The sequence below is a fragment of the Hippoglossus hippoglossus genome, chromosome 14 (genome assembly GCF_009819705.1).
Source record: "Hippoglossus hippoglossus isolate fHipHip1 chromosome 14, fHipHip1.pri, whole genome shotgun sequence".
Lineage (NCBI taxonomy): Eukaryota > Metazoa > Chordata > Actinopteri > Pleuronectiformes > Pleuronectidae > Hippoglossus > Hippoglossus hippoglossus.
The window spans coordinates 21217764-21231103 of NC_047164.1; the positions used below are offsets into that span (position 1 = coordinate 21217764).

The 13340-nt window shown below is 39.9% G+C and overlaps 1 protein-coding gene across 8 annotated transcripts; it reads right to left on the reverse strand.

The window, feature by feature from the left end:
• Positions 1-4023: 4023 nt before the first annotated feature.
• tmprss2 (transmembrane serine protease 2) lies at positions 4024-11458 on the reverse strand. 8 transcript variants are annotated; one of them, XM_034606747.1, is made up of 15 exons: positions 11360-11458; positions 10575-10728; positions 9962-10036; positions 9620-9815; positions 8418-8510; positions 8193-8309; positions 7986-8115; positions 6986-7102; positions 6793-6833; positions 6058-6226; positions 5774-5949; positions 5590-5685; positions 5287-5429; positions 5028-5180; positions 4024-4622 (listed from the first exon to the last, which is right to left on the reverse strand). In XM_034606747.1, the coding sequence occupies exons 3-15, from the start codon at positions 9992-9994 to the stop codon at positions 4611-4613; spliced, it is 1476 nt and encodes a 491-aa protein (XP_034462638.1). In that variant the 5' UTR covers positions 9995-10036; positions 10575-10728; positions 11360-11458; the 3' UTR covers positions 4024-4610. The 8 variants fall into 8 exon arrangements, with proteins under 8 accessions (XP_034462638.1, XP_034462639.1, XP_034462640.1 ...); XM_034606748.1 differs by having other exon boundaries at positions 10575-10698; positions 11360-11450; XM_034606749.1 differs by having other exon boundaries at positions 10575-10680; positions 11360-11437.
• Between the last annotated feature and the right edge of the window lie 1882 nt (positions 11459-13340).

Sequence of the window (13340 nt, forward strand, 5' to 3'; positions counted from 1 at the left end):
AGATACAGTAGAAGCAGCAGAGTCAGACAATAATAAATGTCTTGGAACAGATCTTTTTCATGTATTTACTGCAGTCAGTAATATTAGACTGACTTGGCTCAATTGGTGAGTATCTATGGGATTGAATAACAAGTGAACTAATCTGTGGGGTGAGGGAAGCTGTGAAGGTGTGTGTGTGTGTGTGTGTGCTCTTGTACAGATATCTTTGTGAGGACCATTTTGAGCCTACAACCTATGGAGTTTGGACATTTTGTCGGTCCTCACTTTCTGACCCACCTTTAATGGACTGTTTGGGGGTTAAGACCTGGTTTTAGGGTTAAGGTTAGAATTAGGTTAGGATTAGGGTTAGACATGTAGTTGTGATGATTAAGGTAAGGTTAAGGGGCTAGGGAATGCATTACGCCTTAGTGGCCTCGCTAAGATAGAAGTACAAACGTGTGTGTGTGTGTGTGTGTGTGTGTGTGTGTGTGTGTGTGTGTGTGTGTGTGTGTGTGTGTGTGTGTGTGTGCGTGCGTGCGTGCGTGCGTGGGTGTGTCCGTGCGCGTGCATTAGGACAAATAAATACACAACACACGAGCCAACACCCAGGATATGATACAGACACTTGTCTCAGTGTGACACCGTGTAAGTGAATGTGAAGGCACACAGCAGCTGGGGGCTGTTTCCCTGTTGGTTTGCTAGCTTGCTAACTTTCAAACTTTACCTTAACTTGAATGAAAGAAAACGCACACAGCAGTGAAACCAACACAGAAGAGCAGCGGTGGAGGGTCGTCGTGTGCTTTACTCAAACTAATGTCAGCAGCTCACCTGTTGATTCTGAGGAGTTCGACTTGGGTCATTTTCAGTTTCCTCACGAACAGCCTCACTGTCTGACGCACAGGGCGACACTGACACCTGCAGGAGGTTCACTGGTACTACCGCTGAGAGAGCCACTGAAACATACAGTCTGCGCCTAAAAACTGATAGACGAACACATTTGTTTATTTCTTAATTCAGTCTGCCTGTTTATCTGTTTTTATAAATATGTTCAGTTTTGCATCTTCTGTCGTATTTTTATCGGATCTGTTTGGACAGATCCGCCTTGTTTGTTTATATTATTGTTAAAGTTTCCAAAGATTGATGAATGAACACTCTTCAAGCATGGAAAACACATAGAAAACTCTAATTTTGTTCAATCATAATTATGTTTTCGTGTGCATTTAAATATGAACAAGTTATAAAGTATGTTTGAAAGTTATCCTAATTGGTTCATTTAATTTTTTTACTTGTAATTGTGCATCCATCATATGTCGTCATTATTCTATATATTTGTTTATGTTAATGTCGGGTTTTTTTCCGTGCTGCCACTTTTTTTTGTTTTTATTCTTTTTATTTACACTCTAACACTTCTATGTCTATCTTTGACTGGAGAGGGATGCCTCTTACATTTCCACCTGACAATAAAAACATGTCTGATATTTATTCAACTGAGGTTGTCTTTTTCAAGTACTGCATCAAAGTATTAACATATTAGCATTAGACAATACACTGCCAGGTCACTTTGAGTTTCCCTCTGCAGGTTGATGATTTCATCCAAACCTATAATACATCATCCTTTATTTGTTGACGATATTATTTTTCTAAATCTGCCAAAGGACTAGTAAATCATAAGAATAATAAAAGAAGTTAAATATGGCCCTCTGATTGTGATAAAGAAGAAATGCTTTGCATATTTAACATAAAATGGACTAAAATACAGTCGCTTCTGTACTATTCTACAGCCCTGATTGGTCAGGTGTTGAATTCAGTAAAGGATCAGATATCTTAAATTTGACTGTGTTCTGTGAGAAATGTTATCTTTAGTTTCATATGGGTTCATTTAAAACTTCAAACTGATAATGTTAACAAAGCCTAATTTAAGCAGGTCCCACAGACGGGTGGCTCAAACCCAAATATATATGCAGAGACCCATCAAGGTTAATGATAAATGTATAAATCAAACTTGCAGGGTGTAATAACACAGCTATTCAAGTAATGTTTGATGCGTTGCAGCTACAGGGTGGCACAGAGCAGAGCGATGAGATAGGCTCCTCTAAGCACACAATTTATGGACTCACTGTTTTTCTGTTCCCTCCTCAGTGTCCCAGCAGCAGTGTTTTTCGGTATAAAATAAAACAGTAGTAGTCTTACATGGATAATGGCTGTAAATGAAAAATAATAAACTATAATTTAACTTTGTTCGTACAGTCTAAACCACACCCACTTCTAACTCTTACCCTGCAGGTGGGAACACTTGCTTCAGAAACCTATGGGTGGTGTCGCAGAGGCTACGTCCATTTTTATATGCAGCCTATAGAGAAGCCTATGTAAATTAATGAGACCAGATCAATGAGAAAGAAAAACTGAAATTTGGAGTGAAAAATACAATTCACAGAAAAAGGATGCAGTGGCTCATGGTTGAAAGTTGTTAACAAGAAAAACTTGTCCCTAGAAATGATGTAATGTTGACACTGGATTTACATAAATGTAAATCATACAGGGAGACGTCTATCTAAAATAGATTAGTCATTTTAAAATGAGTCCTTACAGCCCTCCTCTCTCCTTTGCACCCGGCTGAGAAAAACACGTGCAGTTATCACATATGAACAAATACATACACATGCACAGAAGCATACACTGTGTGAGTAATACTCTATTTTTACTGAAAGTAAAAAGCACATTAAAAACGCCAAAAAATCACTGAGAGAAGCTCTCCTCGCTATATGCTTCAATCCTTGTAAAAGAAACCTCACCACAGGCCAGGATGTTAGTAACATTTATTTCAATCTGACTTTTCCTGAACAGAGTCCACTTTTATTACTCCTTCAGGATGATCCATTCAGGCCGGTGAGAACAAAACACTTGAGAATAAGGTGTACGGCAAAACAAATATGCTGATAACACTAAATTCTGTGCCGACCATCTGCACCCTCAGCAGAAATCCACATCCATCAGACCAGACTACGTTTTTCAGTCTTCAAATGTCAAATGTTGGTGAGTCTGTGTCACTGCAGCTTTAGGTTTCGGTTCTTTCTCTGACAGATGTGAACCTGACGTGGTTTCTGCTGTTGTAGAACCATCCACCTCAAGGTTCAACATTACCTTCGCCACATGTTTTCATTGCTGTTTGTCTAAATATCTTTGTCAGCAGGATGGCACAACTACTACTGAACTGATTTCCTTCAAACTTGGTGGAAGAGTGTGGGCCAAAGAGAAACCATTAACTTCTGGAGGGGTTATTGGAATATCTTTTACATTCTTTACAATTGTGAGATTATGTATTTGAGTATTTTTGTAATTTTTGTGAATTGCTCTATGAACAGGTGACATTTGGTGTAGATCTGGATAACGATTTTTCAATCAAAACAAGTAATTTTAAGGCAGTGACATTAAGGTTCCATACGGTAACAAATACTCCTTTCAACTATATCAGAGTATGAATATTTGCCTGAGTTGGATATTAACAGTTTGCAGAAAAGTGCTGTGTACATGGCATATGTATCTGATCGCAATACAAGTATGAGCAATATGGTGATAAAGTGGCCAATCAGCTTTTATTTTCTGCTCACCACAGCTGTAAAGAGAGGTCATCTGAGTTACCATAGATTTCCTGTCCAACCAGTGGGACCATTCCCCTCTGACCTCTTGAATGATTGAATCAGTGCAATCTGCAATTCTAACCTTACTGTTCTTCTTCTCACATACTGTACTACACTGTACAGCAGTACACTGTACTTTCTGCTAAGAATGTCTCCAGATCTCGCTAGATACGAATTTTAGTCGCTAGGGAAGGTGAAAAGTTGCTAATTTGTCAACACTGCTCGTGTCCCTCCTCTGTGGCAGCTCAGTTTCTGCCTTTTGAATCCACTACTATACTATGCTATATTATACCATACTTTTCTGGGCTGAACTATACTATACTAAACTATAATATGCTATGCTATGCTATACCATACTGGGCTGAGCTATACTATACTTTTCTGGGCTGAACTATACTATACCTTTCTGGGTTAACCTATCCTGTACTGTAGTGCACTACGCTGTATTATACTACATATACTATATTGTTGTAATTTTATTATTGCACTGTACTGCACTGTACCTTTTTATCTCTGCCTTGTAAGGTGACCTTGAGTGCTGTGAAAGGTGCCTATAAATAAAATGTATTATTATTATTAGGTACTGTAGTGTACAGTACTGGACTGTGTTCTACTGTTCTGAGGTGAGAGCCAACAGGTGGATTTAATGCAGTAGTGTGGAGCCCTGGGATCTGCTCTAATAGTCACATTAACAGCAGCAGCATTGCTTCACAGTTACTTGACTGAGCAGGTGACAGCAGGCACATGTCTTCTCTGACACAATGTCAAACAGACATTTAGAATTTTGTGTGAAATTTGTTTTATTAATACAAAATAGCTTGATTTGGTTCTAATACAAAGATTAAATCTGGAGTCATAACTGCTATAGAAAAATAATTGAATGATCAGGTTTTTTTGTGTGTAAACCTTTCTTCCTTTGGATTGAAAGTGCAAAGTGTGTGAGTACCACCGATTAATCAAAGAGGTATTTCTTCATGTTTGTTGATGTTTCCATCAGTTTTTCTGTTGGAATAAAAGGAAACATTAGAATTAGATGTCAGGTGTGAGAAAATCATTTATCTTATTCTTATCCACTACATGTCACTCATGTAAATTAGACTGAGCTGTGACTTACCCTTTGCTAAACTATTAACCCATTTGCCAAACCTGACTCAAATTCAAGCAATAGCAAGCACAAAGACTCCATTGTCATATTGTTAACTTCCAATTGCTGCTTGCAGACATAAAAAAGCAATAAGTAGGGTCACTGCTGTTAATTGAGCTTGAATCGCGTCTAACGACAGACGACCTACAGTGTCTGTTAAAACCTCAAACACTGTAATAACTGTCAAGAGAACAACAATGAATATGTAAAAGTTCAAAGCTCACAATATCAGAAGGACAAATCTCTACAGAATGAACAAACTGTACCTGCATTTCTCCATGTACCCAGTCAGTGAAGTAGGTTACGTTGCCGTAGACTCCTGGCTTGTTCTTCCAAGCACATCCAAACCCCCAGCTAGTGTCCCCTGCCAGCCACCATACATTTCCCTCTTTTACCACCAGAGGCCCTCCACTGTCACCCTGCATTGTGCAAGAGAAATCATATCTCAGGTTTAAGGGTGTGTGTGTGTGTGTGTGTGTGTGTGTGTGTGTGTGTGTGTGTGTGTGTGTGTGTGTGAGTGCTCACCTGACACGAGTCGACTCCTCCCTGCAGTTTCCCAGCACAGATCATGGTCTGACTCACTTGTCCATCTAACACCTGAGGAATGTTACACGTCTCTCTGCTGTAAATGGTGATCTGGGCCTGGTTTAGTATATTAGGGGAGGGTCCTGAGAAAGATTGAACACCCACAGGTAACTAATAAGCCGAGCATTCTGAAGCACTTTTGACTTGTACTTTAAGCCTTAAAAAACAGGTGACTCTTGAAGCATTTGAATCTAAGCATGCAGAAACAAACACTGTTAGCTGGCTTCTACACTCTGGGCTCACCAGACGAGCGCAATGCTCCCCATCCTGTGATCCAGGCTTGACGTCCAGGGGAGATATTCAGTCCAAAGGTGGGGAGACACACTGGCTTCACTGTGCCTGAGATAAATAACCAAGTACTTAAGAGTTGTCATTATCAAGCATTAGTCCATGTAATGAAATCAGATTTTTACTGGCCAGCACTTACTTGTAAAAGTCAGAGGTGTGTTGAGCTTTAGTAGGGCGATGTCATTGTCATTAGTTTCTGCGTTGTAATTTTCATGATTAATGATTTTGTGGACAGCTATCCCAGAGCCAAAGCTCATTTTAATCAGGTTCACGTCACCAGAGTAAACCCTCCAGTTGCCAGGATTGGAGTACCTGCCATGGGAAACAGAATGATGTGAAATATGGATTCTCTTCCTGAATATCTACCAAAAGTACATTCTAAAAACAGTGGGATCATTAATGGTGTAAAGCGTAGACGCTCACTCTTGGAAGCAGTGTGCAGCAGACACAATCCAGTAAGGGCTGATGATGGAACCTCCACAGAGGTGCTGACCATGAATCTGGAGACTGACCTGCCACGGCCACGCTCCATTCACAGCCTCCGTACCACCTACGATACGAGTACTGGGGGCTGCTGAGCTCACTCCACATGCTGAAGACACAGGTAATACAACACTTAAATGTGACTCATATATTTCATGGGTCAAACACCCCCAAAAAAATGAATTCACGTAAAACTAAACTGAGAGTCCCTTCAGTCCCCTTGAATTCAATCAAGCTTCCCCAAATTTCCCACATATCAGATATCAGTTCCCCAAGTACGTCTGATTATATTCATTGAGATCCATTAATTATTCTCTGGAAAGGATAGGGAAAGGGGGAAAAAAACAGGATCTGGATCCAGATACGCACCAAATTTGAATGAGTTCTCCCCTGACCCATAACACATCCTCCCACCAAGTTATATGGAAATCTATTACGTTTTTTGTTTTTTTTGTGTAATCTCGCTCATAAACAAACAAAGAAAGGGACAGGGTTAGAAAACAGAAGCTCCTCAGCGGAGGTTTTTAAAGTTCTGTTCTGTTTGGTGCCCTTATCCACAGGAGGTCCCAGTGTCTGTCGGGCTAAATCAATCTGTCTGAACATCTTTGCACATGATTCCATGCATATTTCAGCACTGCAGTTACTGTGTGTCCCAGTTAAAACAGTGAAGCTTACCTATACAATTAAGTTTGATCGCTCTGGTGTAGCACCTTTGGCTGGAAAGAAAAGCACATAACATAAAACTGATATTTGAGACAAGAAATGCAAAAACTAAATATTTAACATTTATATAGAAGCTCCACATTAGACAGAGATAAATAACAATGACTGAGCTCACTGTGGAAATTGATCTCATCAATAAAATTACCTGTAAATGAGCTGTGATTGTATTTTTGATTTATGGGTACTCTCAGGCTTCAGCTTCATGTATCCTTCAGAGGCCAAAGAACCTGCACTGGTTTGGCTTGAGTCCACATAATCCTTCCTGTGGAAGAGACACAAGGACAAACATGTGATCAGTGAAATAAGACAAACGCACTACACTCAGCTGGAATTGGACCTTTAAATAGGTTTGGATGTCAGCCAGTCATGTCATCCAGTGTTATATGACATTATGGAGGTCCCTCCCATGTTACAATTGTGAAGAATAGGTTGATACATTTTTATTGCACCTGAAAAATGTATTACTTCTCTCTTGAATCAATTCTTAAAACTAAATGTTGAATGTCTCCTTACGTTGCTTTAAAAGGCTGCAAACCTGGTTTTCAATGTCAAGTTTAGCACAACATGATAATCTGAGTATTGTTTCAGATGCTTTTCCTGTCTGACAAGGAATCATTATGAGGAAAACACAGAATTCTTGTAATCTACTAATTCCACATCTGTCTGTCTGTCTGTTTAACTGTCTGTCTGTGGAATATATCTCAATAACTGTTCACCTTCACACTTGATATGTGTAATCTTAACGGCCCAGGGAGGTGCAGTGTCAAATTTGGTGCGATTTGGACACATTCATTGTTAAAACTTGAATAAACAGGCAAACAGCGCCTGTCAGTCAGTGAAGCAGGGCAGTGTGTCCTCAGTCTGCAGATATGTTCGGATAAACAAGAGCATTGTTCGGCTGCAGGCTCAAACTGCAGGTTAGAATCACCGCCAGATCATTTTGATATTTTGATCATTTTTCATTCAGGGGTGCCGAAGAATCACTTCCTATTTAGCAATTTGTCAACAAATTAAAAGCACAACGTTTGTTTGGTTGCAACAATGCTCTATATCGAGCTGTATTAGCAATATAAACTCTTTGAGAAACTCATAGGTGATGTGGCATGTGTTGATTTTCATACAGCGGTGAAGAAAACAGTCAGCACCTCATGTAGCCCATCTGCTCGCACACAGTCTTCCCATAGTCGTTGTTCCACTTCTCAGCGCACACGGGCATCCACCTCTGGTTGCCTGATGAGTAACTCTCCAGTATGGAGTTGGTCCCATGAAGACGAACTGTGATGCAGAGAGAACCAGGCTGCTCACCCATGTAATGCTAATACAGTATTTGCTTTGTGAGTGGCAGATCTTACAGCACTGAGATTCATCCTCTCCGTTTGGACAGTCACTGACACCATCACACCACTGCGACGAGCTCAGACACTTCCCACCGCTTCTGCATGACATCCCCAGCAAACACTGGTAGTATACTGCAAGCACACACACACACACACAGTACAGTGTAAAGCACTGATACAAGAGCACACAGGAATGTCCGGAGATGATCGTTTCACATAAAGATCTTCAGCTGAACTCACAGAAGTACCAGAGCAAGATGCCGACCACTGCCATGACGAGAACCACACACAGAGACACACACAGGATGAGTTTGCTGTTGCATCTCTTTCTCCCTGTGAAGGTGGACACAAAATAAAGTCACTGACATGGCTGATAAACGGGTCACAGCATGTCCTGCAAGATGTGCAGAGTATAACACGACAGGTTCAGAAGACACTGCACTGCAGATATGACAGACATAAACCTAAACATACTGTTTGATACAGAACTAAGAGTAAAGTTTCTTTCCTCCTGCATTATCTTTATGGCCATTTGATCATATGTACTTATATTACAATTCATGGTATTATGAACAATTAAAATCCTGTAAATAGACAGTATGTATATAATGATTGTAATGTAGAAGTCACTGTCTGCAGGGGGAACTTTGGGGCTCAATATCTTGCCCAAGGACACTTCAAAAATTCAGACAGAGCCAATTAAGGATCGAGCCATTAACCTTGGAAGACTCTCTCTACCTCCAGTGACATCAGGGAGGAGAGTTTATCATTTTGACTCAGTTTGGCGTCATAAGGAAACTTGTCATATCCTAATCTATTCTCCAAGAATTGTCAAAAATGTTGTTTCTGCTTCATGACTGCAACTTATATCACTGTTACAGTTCATTATTTTGACGTACTGTGGAGGTGGGTGTTAAACATTTATTTTCCAAGTCACGGAGAGGGTCCGTGACGTTATTTAATGTTCTTCCCAGTTACGTCCCTGTTTACTCTCCTTTAGTTCAAACAAGAGTCTTTGTACGGTAAATGCCTGATAACAATGGTAACTGTGAGCACAGGTGATAATCATGTTGAACTGGAAATGACAGCAACCGTTGCAGAGTGTAACAACTTAACTGGACTCGTCATACAGCGTGTTATATTTCAAATGTTTTCTTACATTAGGTATTTTTCAGCTTAGTCATACCAGACCAAGTAAGACTTTACATGGAGGGTGTGTTTTATAGCTTACACATTCAACTTCTTTAAATCATTTCCATACTCTTGCTTTGAGTAAATGAACCTGTCAAAGTCAAAATTAATGACCGATTCAGTGAAGCTGCAGTATTTGTTTCTGTTCTTATGAGTGTGTGTTTTTATCTTGTGACTGACTGGAAGTCATTGTGAACATATCTTCTTCTTCCACCTCGCAAGGTCTCACGATAACTCAGATATTACTGTACCTTTCCTTTGTCCTGTGTTATGAGGCATTTCAGGTGGGGTAGTGTGGTGGGTGTTGATGGAGGGTCCAAAAGTTGTGGCGACATAGGTGGGGGTCTCTTGTGGGAGGGCAGGGTACATCGCATTCTGTGGGCTGAATGGAGGGGGTCTTGTTTCGCCATGCTGGAACCCTCTGTTGTCGTAGACGGGAGCGCTTCCCTACATTTGAAGAGAAAAGAACGAGGACAGAATGAGAATTACAAAAATTCATGATGTTAGAATTATGTGGTGTTAAAACAGAGAGATCCTAGAAAGAGTTCACTGTTAATGAAAAGTGAAAAGACATTTAGAAATGTTGCTTGTACCTGTGAAACTGAGCGTACCTGATTATTACTCATACTGAAACTGTTCACTCAGCCTGGGCTGGGATACTGTCACGCCTGGAAAACATGAAACAGGTTTTTAAGTTAAATATTAAAAACGTTTTGCTCACAAAGCAAATACATGATGCACCGCATGACTAAATGACAGTGTTCATTGAAGCAATGATGATGACTTGAAATGCAACACAACATAGACTAAAATATATAGAAAAGCACAAAGGAGATGTAAATATCAACAACATATGTCTAACACAAAATCAACAACTCCAATGTCTCCAAAGTAGGGATTGGTAGGGCTAAACCTAATATTTCATAACCCCAAGATGATTTTATTTGTAGTCATTGAGCTGGCAAATAAATGTATATTTATATTTTTTTATTGATAAAACAGAAATTTGACTGAGCAGTTTTTCTATTAGAATTTGAGGTCACAAGAGGAAATGTAAAAGCTACGTAAATAAATTCATACTTAATATACATTTCTTTCATTTCTAAATACAACACCCAAAAAAACTCACACATTACCAGAGCAGGTTGACTTACCCTGAGTTTTCAAACAGTTTTATACATATATTTCCTCATGGTTACTACTTACCTTGAGATTCCTGCTGACTCCTTCAGCGCTCTGTCCCTCCACTCCCTGTTTCCCTGCCTGTCTCATTCCTCCAAGTAATCAACAGGTGTGACCACACCTTTTCCCGCTGTGTGCACAAGCCGGCCTGTTGTACGCCACTTAGCGATATGTAACACTTTACAATGACAGGGGCAAACAGCAAGGTACTGAGAAGGGCCAGCACTGATACTCATTAATGTCTGTCTTTCGGATAAGGGGATTGAAGTGGAATTAATGATCGCAGGGCTGTGTTCATGTTTCCTTTGATTTGACATCTGATCTCATGAGGAAAAGCTCATTTAGAAGCTCAGCAGAGTGATGCTCGTCTATAGTGATTTGCATGCATGACACTCTTGTGTATCTAAGTTTATAGGTTTATTTTGTAGGTTTGCATACCAGTGACTTTCCCTGGCAAATCATCAGCTCTGTCTTGTTGAATTAGCAGTTTGCGCTGTTGTTGTTCAGCGTTTTAAAACTATAAAAAAGACTCTCAGTCTTCTTCTTCAACTTGTAGACTTTCAAGGCCAAGCACACCCTGATTTCTGCTCGCTGCAACAAAATCTGCTTTTCCTACCTGAAACCATAAAAATCAAAAGGCACCTATAAAAAGAAGCGTCACTTTCTTAAAAATCGGAAAATGGTAACAAGTTCTACATGTTTTCCAGTCACCAATGTGCTAATTCAACTGGTGGCTAGAGGTTACTGCTCGCTCAGGATAAAATAAAGATATTAATCAGATATAAAGCTGTAAAAGATTAGATTCTTACGTTTCACATGCTATCGTCCATCATCCAAAAGAGAAGCTCACCCTCCTGTGTTTAATCAGTAACATCCAAACAAATGGCAAACACTGATGTCCCAACGACTTTCAGACCCTGTTAATACTTAACTCAGTGTTTCAGCTGGCAGGAAAGAAATGTCATTCCAGTAATAGACTGTGTCATAACAGATTAACCTTATTCTTTTTACATGGGGGGGTGCTCTTAGATTGTACCCAACAAACACACAACTCTGATCGATCAACATGAAATAACGTTTGCACAACTGAAGTTATGGTTTAGAGACTGAATTGTATCATAAAGACAGGTGACTGTTATTTACCCTACCTGTATTGATAAGTGGGGCAGTCAAATTTATAAAATCAGCCATCGCTATAAAGCAATAACATTTGACAGCATCACAAACTGCCTCCAAAGCGTGAATGGAAAATAAAGGGTATAGTGAATAGAACCTTTTTCTAATTATAACTAAGGTTAAAAATATACTTTTGTCATTATGACCTTTATTTATAGAGGGAGGTTCATTGAGAACAGTCACCCTTTTACGAGGAGGCAGTGCATTACAACAATGTATAAAACAATATAAAATGATAAGCACAGGAACATTTCCATATGCATCACCATGTTATAAAAACAAATAGGTCACAGACATGAAAATGCAGGACAACATCCATTCAAAGGCAACGTATGAGGTCACGCTGATCTATGACAAAAGGGAGCCACACAACTTTCTCATATAGTTAAATAAAAATGGTAAAGTTCTGCAAAGGCCAAACATTTTCTTCTACAGGAGCCCGACTATTATCCCTTATTTGCACCAAATTGTACAAATTCCTAGATCTCACCATAGATTTTTTACATCAAGATTAATACATTATTTCTCCCGAACTTTGATGGCTTCTTCCCCAGCTCATGTCCAATCCCTTCACCTAGTTTGGTGCAAATCAGTTTGGTACTTTTTGCATAATCCTGCTGACAAAGACACAAACAAAATAAACACACACAGGTGGAAACTCAACTTCCTTGTTGTAGGTCGAAAACAGTGATGTGATATAAACTCATCCCTGGGTATAAAGCTTAAGATTCAAGATTCAAGAGTTTATTGTCGTATGCAGGATATAAGGATGAGTGACAGGATGGTTAAGATGGTGAATATCTCTTAGGTCTTCTGCACTAGTTTGATGATAAGGTACAAACCCCCAGATGTCAGGGATCACCAGCAGATGTCAGGGACATGTCCTCAGTTGTGTAACTTTGTCAGAGTGTTTCAAGCTTTTAATCACAACACACCCTCTGTAGGCCCACCACAGGCTGATCAGACCTGGTGTGTGTGTCCCTAACATCTTTGGGCCCAGTTGGGGTCATTCCTCCTGATCCAGAGTCATTGGCGTCAGCGTTCTGCAGTCCCTGATATTTCTTTTATGGTCTGGTGCACTGCTTGTCCGTGGTCTCCTGGTTCTTTGATCAAACTAAGGGGGTGATGTTGAAAATATAGCCCCTGCAGTCAACCTCCCTTTTAGCCTCATTGTTCTGCCTCAGATGCCATGTCTGCATACTACAACTACTACTTCATACTTCATCAACAGCATCCTTCCAGGGTTCTGTCAATTCTACGAAGCAGACTGCGACACACAGGGTGTTGTGTTTTTGTTGTGATGGGACTACAAGCCACATCCACCAGCATTTCCCAGTCTCTGGCTTGCTCCAACTGACCACTCTAGTGAAGAAGGCCCCTATTTATTTCAGTTTTAACTTTCCGTAGATGTTCCTGATTGAGTAGACACGTGTCAGTGAAACAGAAAACGCCAAGCACTGTTTTTTCTTTGATTTAAGGTTAGGTCAAAAAAATTTGCTGTATGGCAAAGAAATCAACATAGACGTTTTAAACTTCCTAAGCAAGAGGGAGTTGTTGCATTTAAAATAACATTGTACAATTATAGATAAATTGTAGCATTTTAAACCATTATAC

Coding starts and splice junctions, on each gene's coding strand:
- tmprss2 (XM_034606747.1), bottom strand. CDS start 9,994: ATGAGTAATAATCAGGTACGCTCAGTTTCACAG. Junction 8,310..8,417: donor CATCTTGCTCTGGTACTTCT/GTGAGTTCAGCT, acceptor GTGTGCTTGCAG/TATACTACCAGTGTTTGCTG. Junction 8,116..8,192: donor AGAGGATGAATCTCAGTGCT/GTAAGATCTGCC, acceptor TCTGCATCACAG/TTCGTCTTCATGGGACCAAC.